The sequence below is a fragment of the Triturus cristatus genome, chromosome 2_1, assembly GCF_964204655.1.
Source record: "Triturus cristatus chromosome 2_1, aTriCri1.1, whole genome shotgun sequence".
Taxonomy (NCBI): Eukaryota; Metazoa; Chordata; class Amphibia; order Caudata; family Salamandridae; genus Triturus; species Triturus cristatus.
In genome coordinates, this window is record NC_140581.1 from 901,245,461 (window position 1) to 901,263,698 (window position 18,238).

General features: G+C 44.4%; 1 protein-coding gene across 10 annotated transcripts in view; it reads right to left on the minus strand.

The window, feature by feature from the left end:
- Nucleotides 1-18,238, minus strand: part of NTRK2 (neurotrophic receptor tyrosine kinase 2) — a 539,717-nt gene that overhangs the window by 364,226 nt on the left and 157,253 nt on the right. For all 10 annotated transcript variants that reach the window (XR_014970375.1, XM_085633114.1, XM_085633106.1 and 7 more), the window contains one exon: nt 9,545-9,847. Coding sequence is in view for 9 of the 10 variants with exons in the window: in XM_085633114.1 (XP_085489240.1) it covers nt 9,545-9,847 (303 nt within the window). In the remaining variant the exon portion in view is untranslated. The remainder of the gene's footprint in view (nt 1-9,544; nt 9,848-18,238) is intronic.

Below are 18,238 nucleotides of genomic sequence, written 5' to 3' on the forward strand. Positions count from 1 at the left end.
ACCAGGTTCGAGTCTGGTGTTGGCTCAACATCCTGTGATTCTGGACAAATCACTTAATCTCCCCGTGCCTGCCAAAAATGAATGAGTCCTTAACTGGTGCTCATGAAAAGCGCTCCAATACCATGGGGTCGAGTTTGCGCTATATAAAGCTACAAAAAAAACTCCAAAGCGTATCACGAGACTGGAGCGACAGGGCATCCCTATCTAAAACATTAAAACAACATTTGATTAGCGCGGAATGAGGAAAGCTGTGACAGACAGACCAGCACTCCGCTCTCAGGCTGCTCTATAAATATCTGCTCATGATCGTTCCTCATCCCAAATGAAGACAAACGGCTTGACAGGGAGCACATCTGTTTCTCAGCTTCACGCTCCTAATCTCGCTTGCTGCCAGTCCGCCCCGCTCCCGTCCCCTCCTTCCAGGGGCTGGCAATTGATTGTTAAGTGCTGCTTGATCGCTGCGCAGTTTAGTACCAGGAAGCGTTTTTTTTAGGTCTCGCCTGTCAAAAGCAGCGCATGCGCTGCTCTCGCATGGAGAGCACCTTTTGGAATCAATTCAGCGGAGGGCTTGTATGCGAGCGTCTGCATGGACAAACATGGCTGCTCTTGCCATGTGTCCATAGCAAACAACAGCATGCGCGTGTCTGTAGGGACTGTGGACAGCCCAACGCCATTTTGCATCTTGGTGTGTCCTAGCAATGGAAATGCATGTTAACCCCCGCCCCCACCCCCTTCCCGTTCCCTTTGTTCCCAACCCCCTCCCGTTGGCCGTGTTCTCCATCCCGCCGCCCCGTTGTCCTTTCCCGTTGGCCGTGTACGTTGTATCAAAATTCGCTGACGAGTCAGCGGTAGTGCTACATACAGCGAGCATGCGTAGCAGAGACGGCTGCTTCCTGGGCATTTGGAATTTGTGAGGCTGCGGGGAAATTAAAAGAAGATGGACCAAGGATACGTGGGTGAGTGTCTCCTGGCTGAAATCCGGCACAGGTCTTGTTGTGATTGGACATCCACCCCCGTCGCTTTCCCATGCATTGGCTTGCAGTTGGTCCTTCTGGCCGTCACGTGGTGTGCGGCTTTCTGTTGGGACGTGTTTACCCAAAGCTCGTCTACTGTCACTTAGTGAATCTTTACAATGCCATTGTGTTTTTCATTCTTGGTGGAAATGGTGGAGCTTGCGGCTACTCTTTCCCAGATTGGTTGATTGAATATTTAAAAATGGATTGTTATTACTCTATTAAAGCTTTCAAAGAGTGATTTGTATTTTGTAACATGGAATAGTGTCCACTCACTGACTGCGGAGTTTCTTGCCTGTGTATGGTCCTTCTCCCTGCCTGCTGACTGCCCACCTCAGCGCTGCTTGCTGAACTCTGCCTCCTAAGCATCCAGGCACTACACTCTCTGCCTGAGCTCGCTGCTTCTTTAGCTCCCGCTCACTGCCTGATTGCCCACTCACTGCATTCTGAATGGCCACTCACTATCTGATGAGCTCATGCACACTGCATGTTGAGCCTTCTCTCCCTGCCTTCTGTGCTGTACTCACTACCTTGCGCGCTTGTCGGCAGCTCACTCTCCCCTCGTCCTCGCCAGCCCATCTTTGCTGGGACTTCTTACAGATAAGACCCAGATAAGACCCCCAAGAGAGCCCTCTCAGCGCTTCACTCGGCTGTGACCCAGGAGCAGCTCTCCTCACTGGGCTCCACATCAGGGTGCGGTTCATGGATTTACTCGGCTGGCACTGCAGTGGTGAAGGGCCCATTTGGCCTGGTGGTGCCTCTTCTGTGCTTGGAAGCTAATTCACAACACTGCTCCGAGTTGTGCCTGACTAGTCTGCCGTGGCTGCCGGTAGTGGGGTAGGGTTGGTCAGTGCATTTGCGTTCGCCTCATATATCTGCACATCACAGGTCCGGATCAGTGCTTCATCCTTTCGAGGCCAATTAACAGAATACCATTGAGGTAGCATAATCTACTAATGGGTTACAAACGTATACAACCCTGGCAGCAAGTACCACGTGGAATGCAAGCCAGGCATATTCTGAAAACAGGCCTACTGAACACAAAACGTGTAAAAAAACCACCATCATACTTCAATGGATGACAAGGCAGCTTAGCTGGTTAATGCATCTGCTACAACGCCTTGCTTGTAGCCTGTTTTTCACTGGTTAAGGTTCCAGTGGAATGGACTCTGCCCTTCACCTATCTGAGGTTGATAAAATGAGTACCATTGCGATGAGGAAGGGTCAGACTGGGACAAAAAATAGGACTGAGCACCAGTTAGCGAACCACATAGCTGAAAAAAGTAGCCCACATTTTCAAATCTAGCCTGTTTTGTTGAGTCCCGCTGTACGAGTATCTTGCAAGGCGTGTGAGACTTCATGTATTTGTGTTTACAGTTTTTTGTTACTTTTAAAAAAATATATATTTTATTTTGCATAGTGACTTTATGTATTTGTGTTTACAGTTTTTTGTTACTTTTTATAAAAAATTATTTTATTTTGCATAGTTTTATCAACAAACATAAAAACAATTACCGTTACCATAAAACATGAGTACATTGTAGGAAGGTGCATCAGTACAAGAAATCACATCAGTACAGTTAGCTGCAGGCAATGGTTATGGTAATATCAGGTCTCGAAATCAAGGTGCTGTACAAAGAACAGCAGGTGAAAACTAAACCAGCATGCGAAAAATCTCTAACTAGAGCTGGTTTTATTTTTATTTTTTTCATTTCAAGGGATTGGAGGGCAACGTTATTTGCCGTGACTCACACGGTTTGTTGGGGTGAGTGGTGAAGCCGGGATAAAAGCTAACACATACTCACTACACCTCTCCCAGTCTGTGCACCTGCTGCAACAGAGGGCTTGTTGGTACAGTGATATTTTCTTGCAGACATTACTTTACCCCTTCTGCTCCAGTTCTGAATACATCTCCTACAGCAGTGCGTGTGAAATCGGCCCACTGGAGAATGTTGTTCGTAAAGCGCTCGGGCACCTCGGGGTAAATGGCGTACTTTATAAAAAAGCATAAATTAATACATGTTGCTTTATATTAGACCGGACCCTGTAACTGATCGCTGAGCATTGCAAAAAGCCGCACCAGGAACAGTTTTTTTTTGGGTTTTCCCCATTGTGCCCCTTTTACACTTGTCGCTTGCCTGAACCTGTGAGTGTAGGGGGGGGGGGGGCACTTGCATTGAGAACTAGATAAAGATAGTTGCGAGGTTGACAACAGCTTTCAAGAAACTAGATATATTTGGAGCCTTGCAGGGAGGGGCTCTTTGTATCCTAGTTGTGGGTGGGCGTATACGCATATGGACACCCAAGGGGAACAGATGGGGTAATTCCAGACGAAGGAAATCTCGAAATGACACTGAGGAGGAAACTCCGGGGTGACAGACATTGGCTCTTAGCACCAAGCTGGTGGTTGGGCACTGCCTAATCCTAGTGGGCGCGGTGGGGGCAGAGTCTGACAGAGTTCCTATAACTTGACGGTTCTTATTTTTCGTTATGTGTTCATTAACTCTTCAGCTCAATACACGATAACGTTTGTTGTCACTCTTGAGTACAAATATGTGTCACGAAACAGTTGCATATGACTGTAATATGTAAAACTGCAATAAAAACATTTTAAACAAGCATTTGCAATGCAATAGGTCTCGCATTAACGCAAGTTTAAGCTATTGGCATTGTAACCGACAATGTTTTATTTATGTTTCAAAAATCAAAACAGAAATAAAAGGCATTGTCATTTACAATGCCAATAGCTCAAACTCGTGTAAATGCGAGACCTGTTGCATTGCAAATGCTTGTTTTGGAAGGAGTACCGTTAGATCGTGTACAGACCTAGGTCCCTGGGGGCAGCAGCTGGAGCGGGAGCCTTGTTTTATACCAGTCTTTAGAACCAGCAGCAAAAGTCAGTCTTACATCGCAAACCACAGTCATTAGCAGCTTTAATCAGAGGAGCAAGCAAGAACCTAGAGTTGCTTACCATGGTCTCCAGAACCCTGGAGAAGAAGTGGAACAGAAACAGACAGTCTTAAAATGAGTACGACACTGGAAATCAGAACCCTGAGTTGCACTGGAAATCAGAACCTCGAGTTGCATACAGCAGTCACGAGAACACTGATGCAGATAGAAAGGCTCTGAGATGAATACTGAAGCCAATAGACCATGGTGGCAGCAACTGAACTGAGAATCTTCTGCTGCACACTGCAATACTTAGAAATTTGATGCAGCGGCAGATGCAACTGCCTTGAGCAGCATGTAGCATGCTGCAGCCAATGGAAGCTTGTAGGAAACAGTAGAGCTGAGAACCTTGAGTTGCATACTGCAGCTATGCAGCAGCAAATGTGAGGCAATGAGTTGCACACTGCTCCCAATAGAACCTAGTGGGTGGCAGCAGATCTGGGAACCTTGAGTTGCATGAAGCAGTCATTAGAACTTTGACGCAGCAGCAGATGCGAGGCCCTTGAGTTGCACGCTACAGTCAATAGAGCCTTCTGGTGACAGGGAATGCGAACATTGATTTGTAGGTCATCCCTACATGGTCTATTTTCTGCACCACTGCAGAAATATGTGATTCATGGAAAATATCCTGGAGGAAATGCTTTTCACTCACCTACCTCTGCAATGTCCCCATGTACATGTGTGGTGTGTACGCACCTGGTTTAATGAGCCAGTGGCGCATCTTGTTTGGGTGCTGCATAATAAAGTAGTGACCATTTATTCTGTAATGCCAGCAAGCATAACAGACACTAAAAATGGTGCAATTTGATCAAAGTCCTAACGTTGGATCACGTGCACTGACCACACAGTTTATGTATCAAAGGCCGTTATGTCATGTTTTGTGAGGTTGTTTGCAGAGCACACACTACCAACTATAATGCCTCGAAGAGCTAGAGACTAATTTGAATCAGAAGGAATTGATAGCTGCAAGGGTTGGTTGCAGAAGTTTCTTTTAGAGGTTTGATGGAGGATGGGAGCATGAGGCACGTGTAAGGAGAACTGGTTCCGGAGTTTTGGGACTTGGACAGAGAAGCATGTGTCCCCTCTATAAATAGCTTGAAGTGTAAACACAACCCCAATTATCAGTCTGCTGAGCAAAACCCAAACCTTATGCTGGAGGTGTGGCTCAATATGCACTCTAGTGGATGGTAAGGTGCGAACACCCCCATTGATTTTTAGGTCTCGCCTGCGCTGCACTGGCGAGACATTTAGTGAGTGGGCTTTGAAAACCCGACCACAGCTTTTTGGGTGGCATAGAGCGTGCGGTTACGCGCACAGTGACGAGCAGAGGTGCCATCTGGCTTTCCTCTCTAGTCATGGTGCGCGCACATCGCACACCACTCGCCAGACGTGACGCTGCAGCTGCTTTCACTTTCGCGCGCTAGAAGGGATGGCAACAGCGCGCGATCGCGATCTTGATCAGTTTCACTTTCACAGCCACGTGACTTTCATGGCCGTGCGGCCAATGCTTGTTTAAACTGGGTGGCTTGTCCCGTGATATATTAGGCACGCGCTGTGCGCCGATTTTATTATTTTAAAAATATTGTGACTGGCTGCAATCACCACTTGCTGATGAACATCTTGCGGATTTTGGGTTGTCAGTTTTTTAGGGGGGCTGGGAGGGGCTTTTTAGGGTTACAATATTACCTCCCCTCACTAAAATGATTAGCTTGCGCTCCCATGTGTTGTTTATACATTAGTTGCAACCGCTTTTTCTTCTTTAACTCCGCTCGTTTCGCCATTTCCTTTCAGTCCCGGTGCACTGCAGGGAACTGCCAGTCTCAGCCCGAGCGGAGTGGCCATTTTATTGCTCGCAAATTGTAAAGCAGGAAATATTAGGGAGGCACATATAAAAAAAAAAAAGTTTTCAAATAGTGGGGTGAGAAAGCTTCTTTGTGCGCAGGTTGGGATCCACAAGTGGAAGCATTCTGTGCCTGCACTCTATTTACAATGCTAAAAGCTGCTCATATATGTAAATATATATGTAGAACAAACAAACTTATCAGCTGTGCAAATACGCAATCACTCCGCTTTCGGCTCGTCCACTGTTTTTCATTGGTTACTATCTTTCTCTGTTAATCTTTTCTAGTTACTTTTTAAACCCATTATTTCATGCCCAGATTTACTTTTTTTACGCTTATTACTTGCACCTTCTCACTTTGTGTGTTATCTTGCTTGTACTTAAGACTTTCTATAAGTGTTGTTGCCTGTTCTCCAATACATTCGCGTTTAATCTATTCATTGACTTCTCACATGCCGACTCATCGTGTATATTCCCCTCCCCTCTCAAATTCAATTCCTTTTCACGTGCCTACTTCTAAGTATGGTTTTCTCTTCCACAGGAAAGTGGCTTCTTCACTTCTTAGTTTTACATGACCCCATCAGTGCCATGCCCGGCCTTCTGTACTCCTGCATCTTAAGCCCGTGCGGGTCTCTTCTATCAATCACATTAGCTGGGGGGTATCCCAGCTTTTCAGGAGAACCGAGGCGGTGAGGTGGCTCATATTTTTACTTATTTTAGGTTTGCGCAGTTGTTGCATTTGCATCAATTGCTTTTGGAAAAATGCTACTAAGTGTAACTAACACATTTGTTTCAAATGTATACGACTATAAATTCAGGATATGTAAGGGGCGCTGCCTTCCATTCTCTTTAGCCATTTGGTGACCTTTGGGTAATCAAAAAAGCAAGTGAGTAGTGTGGGTCAAAAAATATTCATAAGACATATACTTTTAGACTACAAAATATTGCTGAAAATCTTATATATCTAGTTAGTTAACATAATAGATTTTATATTACCTCTCTGTCTTGCTGAACTGCTGCAAGACGCTGCGCCATATAATGAAGTGCTAGCCCAGGGTACAGAACAAGTGCAACTGGTTTCAAACCGAACATCTGACAAAGTCAACATTTCTGGGCATGATGCTGAAAGGACAGTTAGATGAAAAAGGAGTGGCTTCTGGACTCCCTCCTTTTGTTTTCTAATGGGCTGGGAGCTTCAGAGCAAAGACACTTAAGACATGCATTAAAGGCAAGCCACATAACATGGTTCAGGCTGCCATTGGACTGCCTCTTTACTGAGAGTCCCTAGGGGGCCTTTCCTAGACTCCTTTAAGGTTCTTGGCCATACAGGGACTGCTGCGTTATTTTAGGTTGTTCCATGGCACTTCGCTTGTTTTAAGCTGGTGCTGCCAATGTATGTTAATCTCACAGTGCTGCATATCTTTGCTGCCCCTGGGTAATGCTCCCTCACTCTTACCAGTGTGCTGCAACTGGGGGTCCTTCTATGTTAGGTTGTTCAGCATAAATTTCACTCAGTGCCACACAGTTCCACACCACACAATTCAACTTTACCACATAATTCGACAACAAACTACATAATTCAAATCAAACACAATTACACAACACACCACATACATCCAATCCACACCACAGAATTCCACATCACGCCACAAAATTCAACAGCACACCACATAATTAAGCTCCACTACATACCACTTCCCAACACAAAATAACAATCCACATAATTAAACTCCATGACACACAATACCACTCCACATAATTCCAATACACTCAATACCACATAATTACTATCCACATAATTCCAGTACAAACCATGCCACATAATTCCACTCCACACTATTCCATGCCACACAGTTCCACAACTAACAATTCTAATCCAACATGAATAATTCCACACCACATTCATCCATTCCACTCCAGATCAAAACCCATGGGCAAAAGACATTGTCATTAACAATGCCAGTGGCTCTAACTCTCACAAATGCGAGACCTATTGCATTGCAAATGCTTGTTTCTATTAGCATTTAATCTTATTCTATTGATGGTTACCTGTGTGCACAGTTAATTCAAAATCATTGTAAACTATGGGTATGATTTTGGGAGGAGACCAAACATGTGAAGTCCAACTCCTCTGACCACAAGTTTCAACTGCATGCAGGGCCAGACTGGCAGTAGCGGGCACCAGGCATTTTCCCAGTGGACCGGAAAGGTGGGGGCGGTTTTGGACCGGTGGGGGCATTTCTGGTACAGGGGGTCAGTTTTGAGGTAGTGCTGCAATATCGGCCCCCTGTACCAAAAGTAGCAGTAGGGCTTCCCACCAGCACAAACCCCTCCAAAACCCTGCCACGCCCCTCCGCTGCTGATCAGACTTAATTGCCAGGACTTCGGTTTCCATTCCCAGTCCGACCCTGACTGTATGGTGGTGGCTTTACGAATTTTCACTCGAATAGCCTGAAGGGGACTTGTTGCTTTTTTAGTAGTGTAACAATGTATCTGAGTGCTCGGTAAAGGAGTATAAACAAAATCCGTTCACTGATGGAGAGTCAGTGCATCTTTTTTTAGTAGACGATATTATGAGTCAATCTTCGAAGCTGTGCTTCCTCACCAGGCGCCACTTTAAAATAAACCTTATTCCATCACATTCCAAATCACTAGCACAGGGCCAGATTGCAGCTTGTCACATTCATTCTAGTCTTACCATGTCCCTTTGCAAAATATTAATCAGTCTCTAGTCCTCAACCACTACCATTCTCAAGCATGGTCTCTTTAAATGGTCAACCAAACCATCTAAAGGATAATACTGCACACAATACACTGCAAGCCACAAAGCAAGACTGAGCCTCACTGTGCCCCATCGCTGAGTGCCCGCCTTGATAGCGTAGTTCTTTGCATACCCTAAAGCTTTGTGAGTGTGCCTACCCCGCAAACTGCTCTGATGGTTCCACTCGTGACCATCCACAATGTACCAATTCTGTTCTTATTACTAATTTTACAGAACTGCTTTTGCCATGTGTAGCATGTCATTGTGCCAGGCTAAGTTGACAGATTCACCTACAAGACTGTCCAGAAGAATTGATCCAACCGTGAGCCATGGTTGTCTGCAAGGGTCCAGAGGAGCCGGCAGTACTTTTGCCAAAGTCTCTGCCCCTCTTCAGAGCCCAACATACAACAAATGTTATTGCTGGTATTCAGGTGGTTCAACATATTCTGCAATCTTTGACTCCGGGTTGCAACGATTAACATGTCTTACATAAATGCACTCACTGCACTCACCATCAGGTCGTTTTACTCTTTGACTTCAGAAACAAAATCACAGGTGGAATTGAAAATGACAGCGTGTGCAAATGTACCTGTTCAGTATTTTTTCAAAGGTTTTTTTTTAATTTGACTTTTTCAAATTTGCAGCTGGAGAATGCAACAGAGATATTTATACCAAACAGGGGAGTGAGTGGAAGGAACATCCTGAGGATGTTTGCTTGTTCCCATACAAATGCAATGTCAGTCACATAAGTGAAAACCCAGAGCACAGATGGGTCCCTTCTGACTAGGAGTACTTATATGGGAAAAAAAACTCTTCCATCCTTATCACGGTGTTCCTCTTTGTTCCATTAAAATCCAACTGATCACTTTCTCATTGTATTGTTAAAATGCTTATTTGCCAGCGGCATTAGCCCACTCATGATCACCGCTTTCACCAGCCCTTCCCATGATGCCATGCAGAGTACCCTCGAAGAACACTCACCCGGATCAGGATCCTTCATGAACTCTGCGTGAATTTGCCGCTCGTCAGCCCCATAGTCATTCTGTGCGCGTAGCGTGTACAGACCATTATTAATGTGGGTGGGGCTGTCCAGCTGAAGGCAGCCATGGTGTTCACTCTTGTTACTGGTCTCATGGATTTTGCTCCAGATGAACTGAGTGTAATTTAGAAGCTCGCCTTCATAGAACCACTGTAGTGTCGGCGTTGGATTCCCTCGGACGCTGAAAGGAATGCACCAATGGTGGTCCAGCGCTGGGATGTCCAGGAATGTGATCAGTGGCGGAACTAAATTTAACAAAAAAAATAATAATGCAGTCAGATTTTCTCAATTCTGTCTAGAATAAAGAAGCAATATCCTGCTTTGGAGTTAAGAAATAGAAAGAAACAATCACAGTATTAGTGATTAAAGATTAGTGAAGGAAATTTCAATGAATAACTCAATCCACTCCATTCCTACCCACAACATAACCTCACTTTCTTGGATTCTGATTTTCTGGTGTTGGGATTCTTACCTATGAAATGGGTAGGGAATTGCCACTATCTCCTCCCCTAAGCATCTGTGCCTTCCTCTCTTTTAACATGACACTGGTGCTTACGGGGCCCCCTGAAGGTCATCACGGGTTGAGCATCTAAGTAGGAATAGAGCAACTTTTCCATTTAGGGAAAGGGCCAGCACCTATTTAGACCCGCTGCGAGTCAATGGATAGGAAAGAAGATGATGGAACCGTTCTGCCTCGATTCACATCCAACTTCAAAGCCAAGTTTTTAGAGAGGTTGGACAAACAAATGGTTTACCTGACATGGCACATTAATTAGGTGACTTCCTCCTTTGCATAGAAAATGTTCCCGACTACTGTGGTTCTTTCCTCAATAAGGTATTTTACTAAAGGAATGTAATTTTGTGTTAGGAAAAGGGTAAACAAAAACACTATTCATTTGAAGCTAGCAGGCAGTCTTTAAAACATTAAGGGACAGATGTACAAAGCTTTTTTTGAGGTTGCAAATGGCCCGATACACATTTTTTAATGTACAAAGGCGCAATTTGCGATTTGGCAACCTATTACAGAATCGCAAATTAAATTTACAATTCAGTATTAAGAAGGGGCATATTTAGGGCGTTTCTTCCAAATACCGAATTGCATTGTTATATGTGAATGTTTTGTGACCAAACTGCGGTCAATTTTTTATCGCATTTTACCACCTACTTCAGATATGTGGTAACCCAGACGCAAATAGAAAGGGGTCCACAAAGGACCCCTTCTCCTTTGTGAATGTTTGTAAAAACATTTTTTCAAAGCAGGCAGTGGTCCCGCTAAAAATGAAACAAAAACTATTCATTTTTCTTTTTGAAATGCATTCTGTTTACCTTTAAGAAAAACGGGCTGCATTAAAAAAGAAACATTGCTTTATTGAAAAGAAATCACAGACATGGTGGTCTGCCGACCCCATTAGGCAACCATCCCTATGATTTTTGCGATTCCCAAAGGATCGTACATTGAGACCTAACTCATGAATATTAATGAGGTAGGTCTATTTGGGACCCACTGGGAACCACAGAAAGTGTAAAGCACACTTTTGTGCATTGGAGTTTGCGATGATCAAATAGAGAATTTAAAAAATTCGCTATTCGGTAATCGCAAACATTTCCCTACATGCATCTGGCCCCAGGTGCTGTATCATTTTGGCCTTTGCTGGCACTGCGCAGAGCCGAGTGCCTGCTTTATGCACCTGCAGCACGTAAACTGAAATCATTTAACTGGACATTTCTCTGAGTTAGTGTTTTATTTTCAGACGACAACCAGGGGTGGATACTATTAAGGATAGTGAGGGTATCCAAGTTTCCTTCACTAACCATAATTTCAATGACAACTATTCAAGTTATCAATATGGGGACTGTAGGAGGCTGGCTTTGTATAGGGTACACACTTAAAGGAGTGATGCACCTTGCACTAATAAAGGCAACCCTTATGGTGATTTTAGTGGTCTTTGAGAACATTATAAGCTCTCAATGGGGTAGCTGTAGAGAGCAGCCTTCAGGCCTATCTTGAAGGAGTGTAAAGCAGCTTGTTTTACCACATTTAATCAATAGTGTAGATTAGATGAGAAAGAACCATACAGCGTTTATGAAAAATAAGTCTATTTATAAAACCAACACAATCACTATTACTTGGTATATCTCCTAGCTAGAGATATCAATAATACACATAAGAATACTTCAAATAAATCAGGTAAGTAGAACAAATATACACTGGTCTCCAGGGGGAGACCAGATCATATACTAAATAAGTGAAATGCGAACTGCAAACCAAAAGGGCTTGGACCAAATGATTTAGGAGAGCTTGGAGAAACAGGAACCACCCAAGTAAGTACCCAGGAACCCCAAGGAGGCTGTGTGCAGAGTGGAAACACATCTGCGTGTCCAATAGAAGTCAATGGAGAAGTCGCAGTTTTAAAGAAAAAGGACCTTTCCCACAGGACCCCGAAGAAACCCTTTAGAGGACGGAAGGTTTGCCAGCCACCCCACCCATGGATGCCCCAAGAACTAGGTTACCTGCACCAGGGAAGCCGGGTGCATAGGGGTGAAGTGACGTCCGAACCTCTCATAGATGGCAATAGGCATCTCAGGAAAAAAGGTCTCTGGAAAAGTCTGTGAAGATGTCCGGTGGAAGCCAAGGGTGGATTCTTGAAGAGGAGAACCTGCAAGCAGAGGGGACAGAGTCCACGCCACTTGGAGGTGACCAGGAGGCACGGAAGCACAATGCCCACCCTTGGCACGAGATTCAGAAAGGTTGACAAGAACCTTGTCACTGCAGCTGTGGGGACCCGGTGATGCTGTGGAAGACCAGGAGTCATTCACAAGCTTTCCCACGTTGGATATCGGTGTCCAGTTGGTCGGTCTCCTGCGGGAGCACCAACAGCCTTGGTAGCAGCAACTGGTGTGGAAGACGGAAAAATACAATAGTTTAGACCTTGCTGGTTCAACGGACTCACCATATGCAGGGGAGTCAGAGCAGGCCCTGAGCAAACAGGGGAGCTCACCAAAGCAAATAAGACCCCCGAGAGGACCCACGGGCCAAAGGCACATGAGTGGCGAGGGGACCTCAGGAGGCCCACAATGCAAGGGAGGCAGGGAGGATGCTGATATTCGAGTGATGAGGTTTTAGAAGCTGAAGCTTTTTGTAGCCTGAAGATCTCTGGAGTGCAGAGCTAACAAGTCTTTGCAACAGCAAGTTGAGGCAGTGCACAAAGGTTTAGATCCAGCAGCTCCGACACGGGATACTGTCGTCCAAATTGCAGGTAAGCTAGGTCAGGTCTCTAGAGAGCCACAGATCCACTACCTGTGTTGCTGGGCCTCGGGAGGTCCGAAGGACGACAGGAGCAGCAGACCGGTCAGCTTTGATGCGGTGCCTGCAGATGCAGGGGAGTGACTCCTTCACTCCAAGTCAGGGCTCGAAAAATCCACTCGCCCACTCGCTATAGTGAGCCAGATTTAATCAGGATAAACTATTTTTATCTCCTACTTGACCCATTTTGGAAAGCTGACAACAGGTGTTCTGCTTGCTCACAAAGTGAATGAACAATAAAGATGCCTTTAAATCTTGTTATCTTGTCACATTTCTCCACTTTCAGAAACATAGTTCAAAAGTCAGTTTGTCTTCCTACATTTACTTTTCTTTCTGTGACTGAAGTTAGAGGATTTTGTAAAGTGAACTGTGTAACAATCAGGATGAAACCAGTTTATGGGTGAAGTACATTACAGTTAGGTTGAGTAGTGTATTTAAGTTACTAAGCCTGCAGGTCTAGTATCATTTTTCTGATTTTTTAAGCCCTGCAAGGGAGATTGCTTTGGATGTCCTTGATGCCCACAGGTCCCTGGAGATCCTGAGAAAAGCACAGACATAGACGATGCAGAATACTTTGCAGAAATGGGAGACCAGGAGCAGCAGGAGTCTTCCTTGAAGCAGTCTTGGTTCCAGGAGAAGTCCAGTGAAGTCCAAGTGGCCAGGCGGCCAAAAAGTGTCTTGGTTTCAGACTTAGCTGTAGAGAGCAGCCTGGTGTACGTACCTATGTCCTGGGTAACTGAGTACCATATACTAGGGAGTTAAATGGTAGCCAATTGTGGAGGTACCAAAGTACTTACAAAAGCCATTTTGGGAGAGAGAGCACAGATGCAGGTGTCCTGGTTAGCAGGATTCCAGCAAACTACAGTCAAAATATACGGACACACGACAAAAAGTGGGGGTAACCATAAAAGAAAGAGTCTACGTTCCAACAGGGACTTTATTCATGACGTTGATACTATCACTTAATATGGATTTAGATTTTTATCTGTGCCAGAGTATAGGTGAACCCTATACAAATCTTGTGCAACATTCACACACAATGCATATGTATAGACATTTTTGAACCACAAAAGATACTTAAATAATACATTAACATTACATTACCATGATCAAACACACTCACATTTAATCCACATAGTCAAACAAATACGTTGTTTGAAGACCCTAAATTGTGTCCCAAATGAATTGGTCTGCCAGTCCTGCATGCTTTGTGGACACCTGTAGTCTCTTGATGTGTTGCTTCACTTACTAAAATCCGAACTGAGGGTACTATGGTCGTGCCACAATATGCTATGGCAGTGACATGCTATACTTTTGGAAGACCATTCTTATGAGTTCATACGGCACTCACTAACTCTCCAAGTTTCCTATTTCACTTGAGGAATTCCTAAGTACCATATGAACTCATAAGGACATAGCACATGTTAATGCAATGTTATTGTATTCTTTATGTCCATTTGTCATTCGGAAAATGTCTATACATTTGCTAAGTAGAAGAATGCTGCACCAGCTTGTTTTAATAACTGGGTTTACCTATACTGTGACATAGATACACATCTAAATCCATAATACATAATAACAACATGATTAATAAAGTTCACATGTTGATTACTTATATAGATGTAACTGAATTTATGGTTAGTGAGGGACATTTGCACATTGACACATATTTTCACACAGCACAGCTCAGAAACAGAAGGGGGTAAACCTTGCATACACTTTCCCAGCTGTACTTTCTGCAAATAAAGAGATAGTCTGTCCCTTGATATATTTATTGTACCACAATATTGTTGGTGTTGAAAGTTAGTCGACAGGTAAGTCGTTGTCAGCTGGATAGCAGCTGAGATAGCTATTCAGCACGCCATAAAAATGAAAACAAACTGCCCGAGCTGGATTGGAGGTGGGGGTTTACACGCGGAAGGCTTCAGTTTCAGTTTCAGTTTGTTAACAGTTTGATGTCATGCCTAAAGAGGCCAGACAAACAGTTCATATACACACATAACTCAAATCATACTGGAAAACATACTTTTTCAACTAAGAAAAAGTTTTAGTACGCTAAAGACATTCACTAAGAAATCTGATGAGAGGCCCCCATGAAGAAGTTGTGTTTTTCAAATGGGAGAGGGACATGTGGTCTGTAAGACAGGCTGACAGGCTGACAGGGAACTGGCCTGTTGTTGGTTATTGATTTATCTGCTCCTTCCATGAATATTTTTATAACAATATAACAAAAATGATGCCAGGATTGTGTCCAATGATGTAATGAGTTAAACTTTAAATGTAAAATATAAAAACTGATTGGAAGTCTTGCTGTAGCGTGGGAATTGAAACTGTCAATTGAAATGTCTTTTAAAAAATCCCCTTGCAACCAAGTTGGTTACAAACCATGTTCTAATTTTGGTAGAAAAGGACAGTGAAAGCAAACATTATGAAAAAAATGCAGCGCTTATTTTCCAGCCTCCTCAGCAGATTATTATGAATATAGTCTTTGAATGAAAAGTGGGATTGGCAGGGTGCCAGACCACGAAAGGCTTTTCAACACCCTGCACGGTTCCCAGCATGGAAAGCAGGCGGTCGTGAAGTGCAGCGAACTGGAAAGAGGGGATTCTGTGACCATGAGCATCAAGGTGTGGGGCTTGTTAGCATAAAACACAGGCAGGAGTATTTTACTTCACATGGTGGGGATGAATGGAACAAAGCACATTTAATGATATAAAAAGCATACTCTCCCATGGAAACTCTGGCTGAAGAGTTAGGACATTAGAATTCAACGAAACACTTCTCACTATCTGTATGGAGTAGGGGGTCTCGTATATCGTCACCCGTAATTCACGCCCATATTTTACCTGAGAAAGGGTAATGAGCTGTTCTTTACAGAAGTCAACTGTTTGACTGAACCACATTGGCTGTGACAGATCAGCAGTCTCCCTCTCCTCCAACCCCCTCCCCCCGCAGTGCCTTGAGACCCTTACGGGAGAGTAGCCGTGCTTTACAAGTCTCTTGAATGGTTGATTGATTGAAGTCTTGCCACACACATTTTTACAATGTTCTAAGTAACAAATCTTACGATAACCTTTGTGATAAAGTGATCACTTCATTGACATTAGAAGCATGAAAGCCTGAGCCTGCAATCGAGGTGAATTAATGACCAGAGGATTCACTCAGACATCTGAAGCAGGTGTGTTAGTCCAATGAAGTAAACAAACTGTTAACCTCTTCAGTGCCCCGCCCTTTCCCCGCCCTGTGCCGGCCGTTGCATTAGCGGGCGGGGTTCATGACGAGATAGTCTCGTCATGGGCACAGCGCAACCGCGCTCCATGACGAAACTATCTCGTCATGGGCACTGAAGGGGTTAAAGGTTCGGGAAAAGTGAATATACTTTTACTAGGAGAAAGGTTCTATACCAGATCCATCACATTCCTTTCAGCCTCATAGCTTACCGAAAATGGACAGTGTTTACTAAAGATGCCAACTTTTATTTTCATGAGGAATATTCTGCCGCGTAGAACTGCAAGTCCGCGCACATAAGTATGAGCTAATAGAACATGTACTCTTAATTCACTTAGAACGTGTTCTTGTTCTCTTTTATATGTTGTGTGCTCGACATGTCTCAGGTTTACTGTAACACAACCATTAGTTGTATTCTTGAAACAGAGACAAGTTCCCACTATGGAATATATATATATATATATGTTCAAAGGAAATCATATAACTTTCGGCCGGAAGTGATCCAATGGTTAATCGCGTCCAACCCTTGGTTGCAGTTACAAAATCAACAACGTAATACACCTTCATGTTTGTAAGTAGGCTGCATTTAAAGCCTTGTGAGGATGAATATCTGACCCCCCCATGTGGCATACTTAACCCCTTTAACCGTGTGAAAGTGCGTCACAACAGATAACCTGCATTTCTTGTTGTCTAGTTTCAAACTAGGAGATCACGGTGTGCCAGTCATGAGGTTGCAAAAACCAAGGCCCAGATTTATCAAAGGATTGCATTGGTCTTGTGTCGAAAGGGCAACGCAATCCTGAAGTCAGATTTCGAAGCCACGCAAAGCCACCTTGCATGGCCTTGCGTGGCTTGGTAAATCTGAAGTAGCGCAAGCCACGGCCCTGCACTACTCTGTGTCGGAAAGGCATTATATAGGTTGAGTGTGGGTGAACCCATGCATCCACCCATGCATTTTGGTGCATTCCCAGATTTACCAAGACAAGTAAACCAACTATTGCATCAAAACTGCACACCTTACTGAGAGGGGCACCAAGGAGAATATCTTTATATCTCCTCATCGGGTCCTCTTTTTAAGTATGCGGCATTCTGCAGCACACTTAGAAAGAGGAAACGGCCTCCAAGGATTGTTTTTGTGCACGAAGGCGTGCCTTCCAGCACAAAACAATCCAGCATGCACCGCAGGCACCCTTAAACCATTGTACTGGGGTACCTGCATTGGCGCAAGACAGCACATAGTGCACCCACGCAGGGGGAGAGCAGAAATCCACCATATCTTGGTATGTATGGCGCATTCCTGCGCATTCCTGCTCTCCCCAATTGACGCAGCTGCAGCAAATTGTCTTGCTGTGCTGCACTGTGTCAAATAATGTTAAATTTGGCCCTCTGTTTGCTAGTGCACATGTGTTACAGGCCACGTGATAAATGAGCCATATGTTGCATCTGCTGGAATAATCTGATCTCTTCCTGCATTCTCTCTTCATTCGCCCTCCCCCTCTAGGACACTAATATGTTGTTTAAAACAGGCAGACATTTCCAAAAGATGGACATGAGAGGAATTCTTGACTTTCAGAAAAAAAGTCAACTGTGGTACCGAATGCAACCCAGCAACTGCCTCAATCAGGCAAAGAACATCCGCCCCAAAACGCACAGCTTTATTTTTCCAAAGTCTGTTTTTAAAGGATATATATTCGTGTGTAATTCCGTGGGCAATGGTGTACTTAGGTGAAGGGGAGGCATGGTTTACCCTCCGTGATCCCTGCTAACATGGGAAGTGATGTGTGCCAACATCAATGTTTGGGCCCGGGGAGAACAGTGGCGCGCTTCTTTCTGAATGAAAGCCCGCGCGCCGGCAGCTGTGACACACCTGCTGACATGCTGGCGATTTCACACAGGTGTTTGATCTGCGCGTGAAACTGAGACCACTGCAAACAATAAATGATCGGCAGGAACTCGAGGAGTAAACACGCTGAAGCTGCGTCAGCATATTTAGGAGAAACAGCTGACATCCATAAAGCGTCCTTTATGCTTAGCCCACTTAAAAGAGAAACACCCTCAGCTCCGCCTCACATACAAGCCCTGGGATAGAAATGTGAGCCTGATC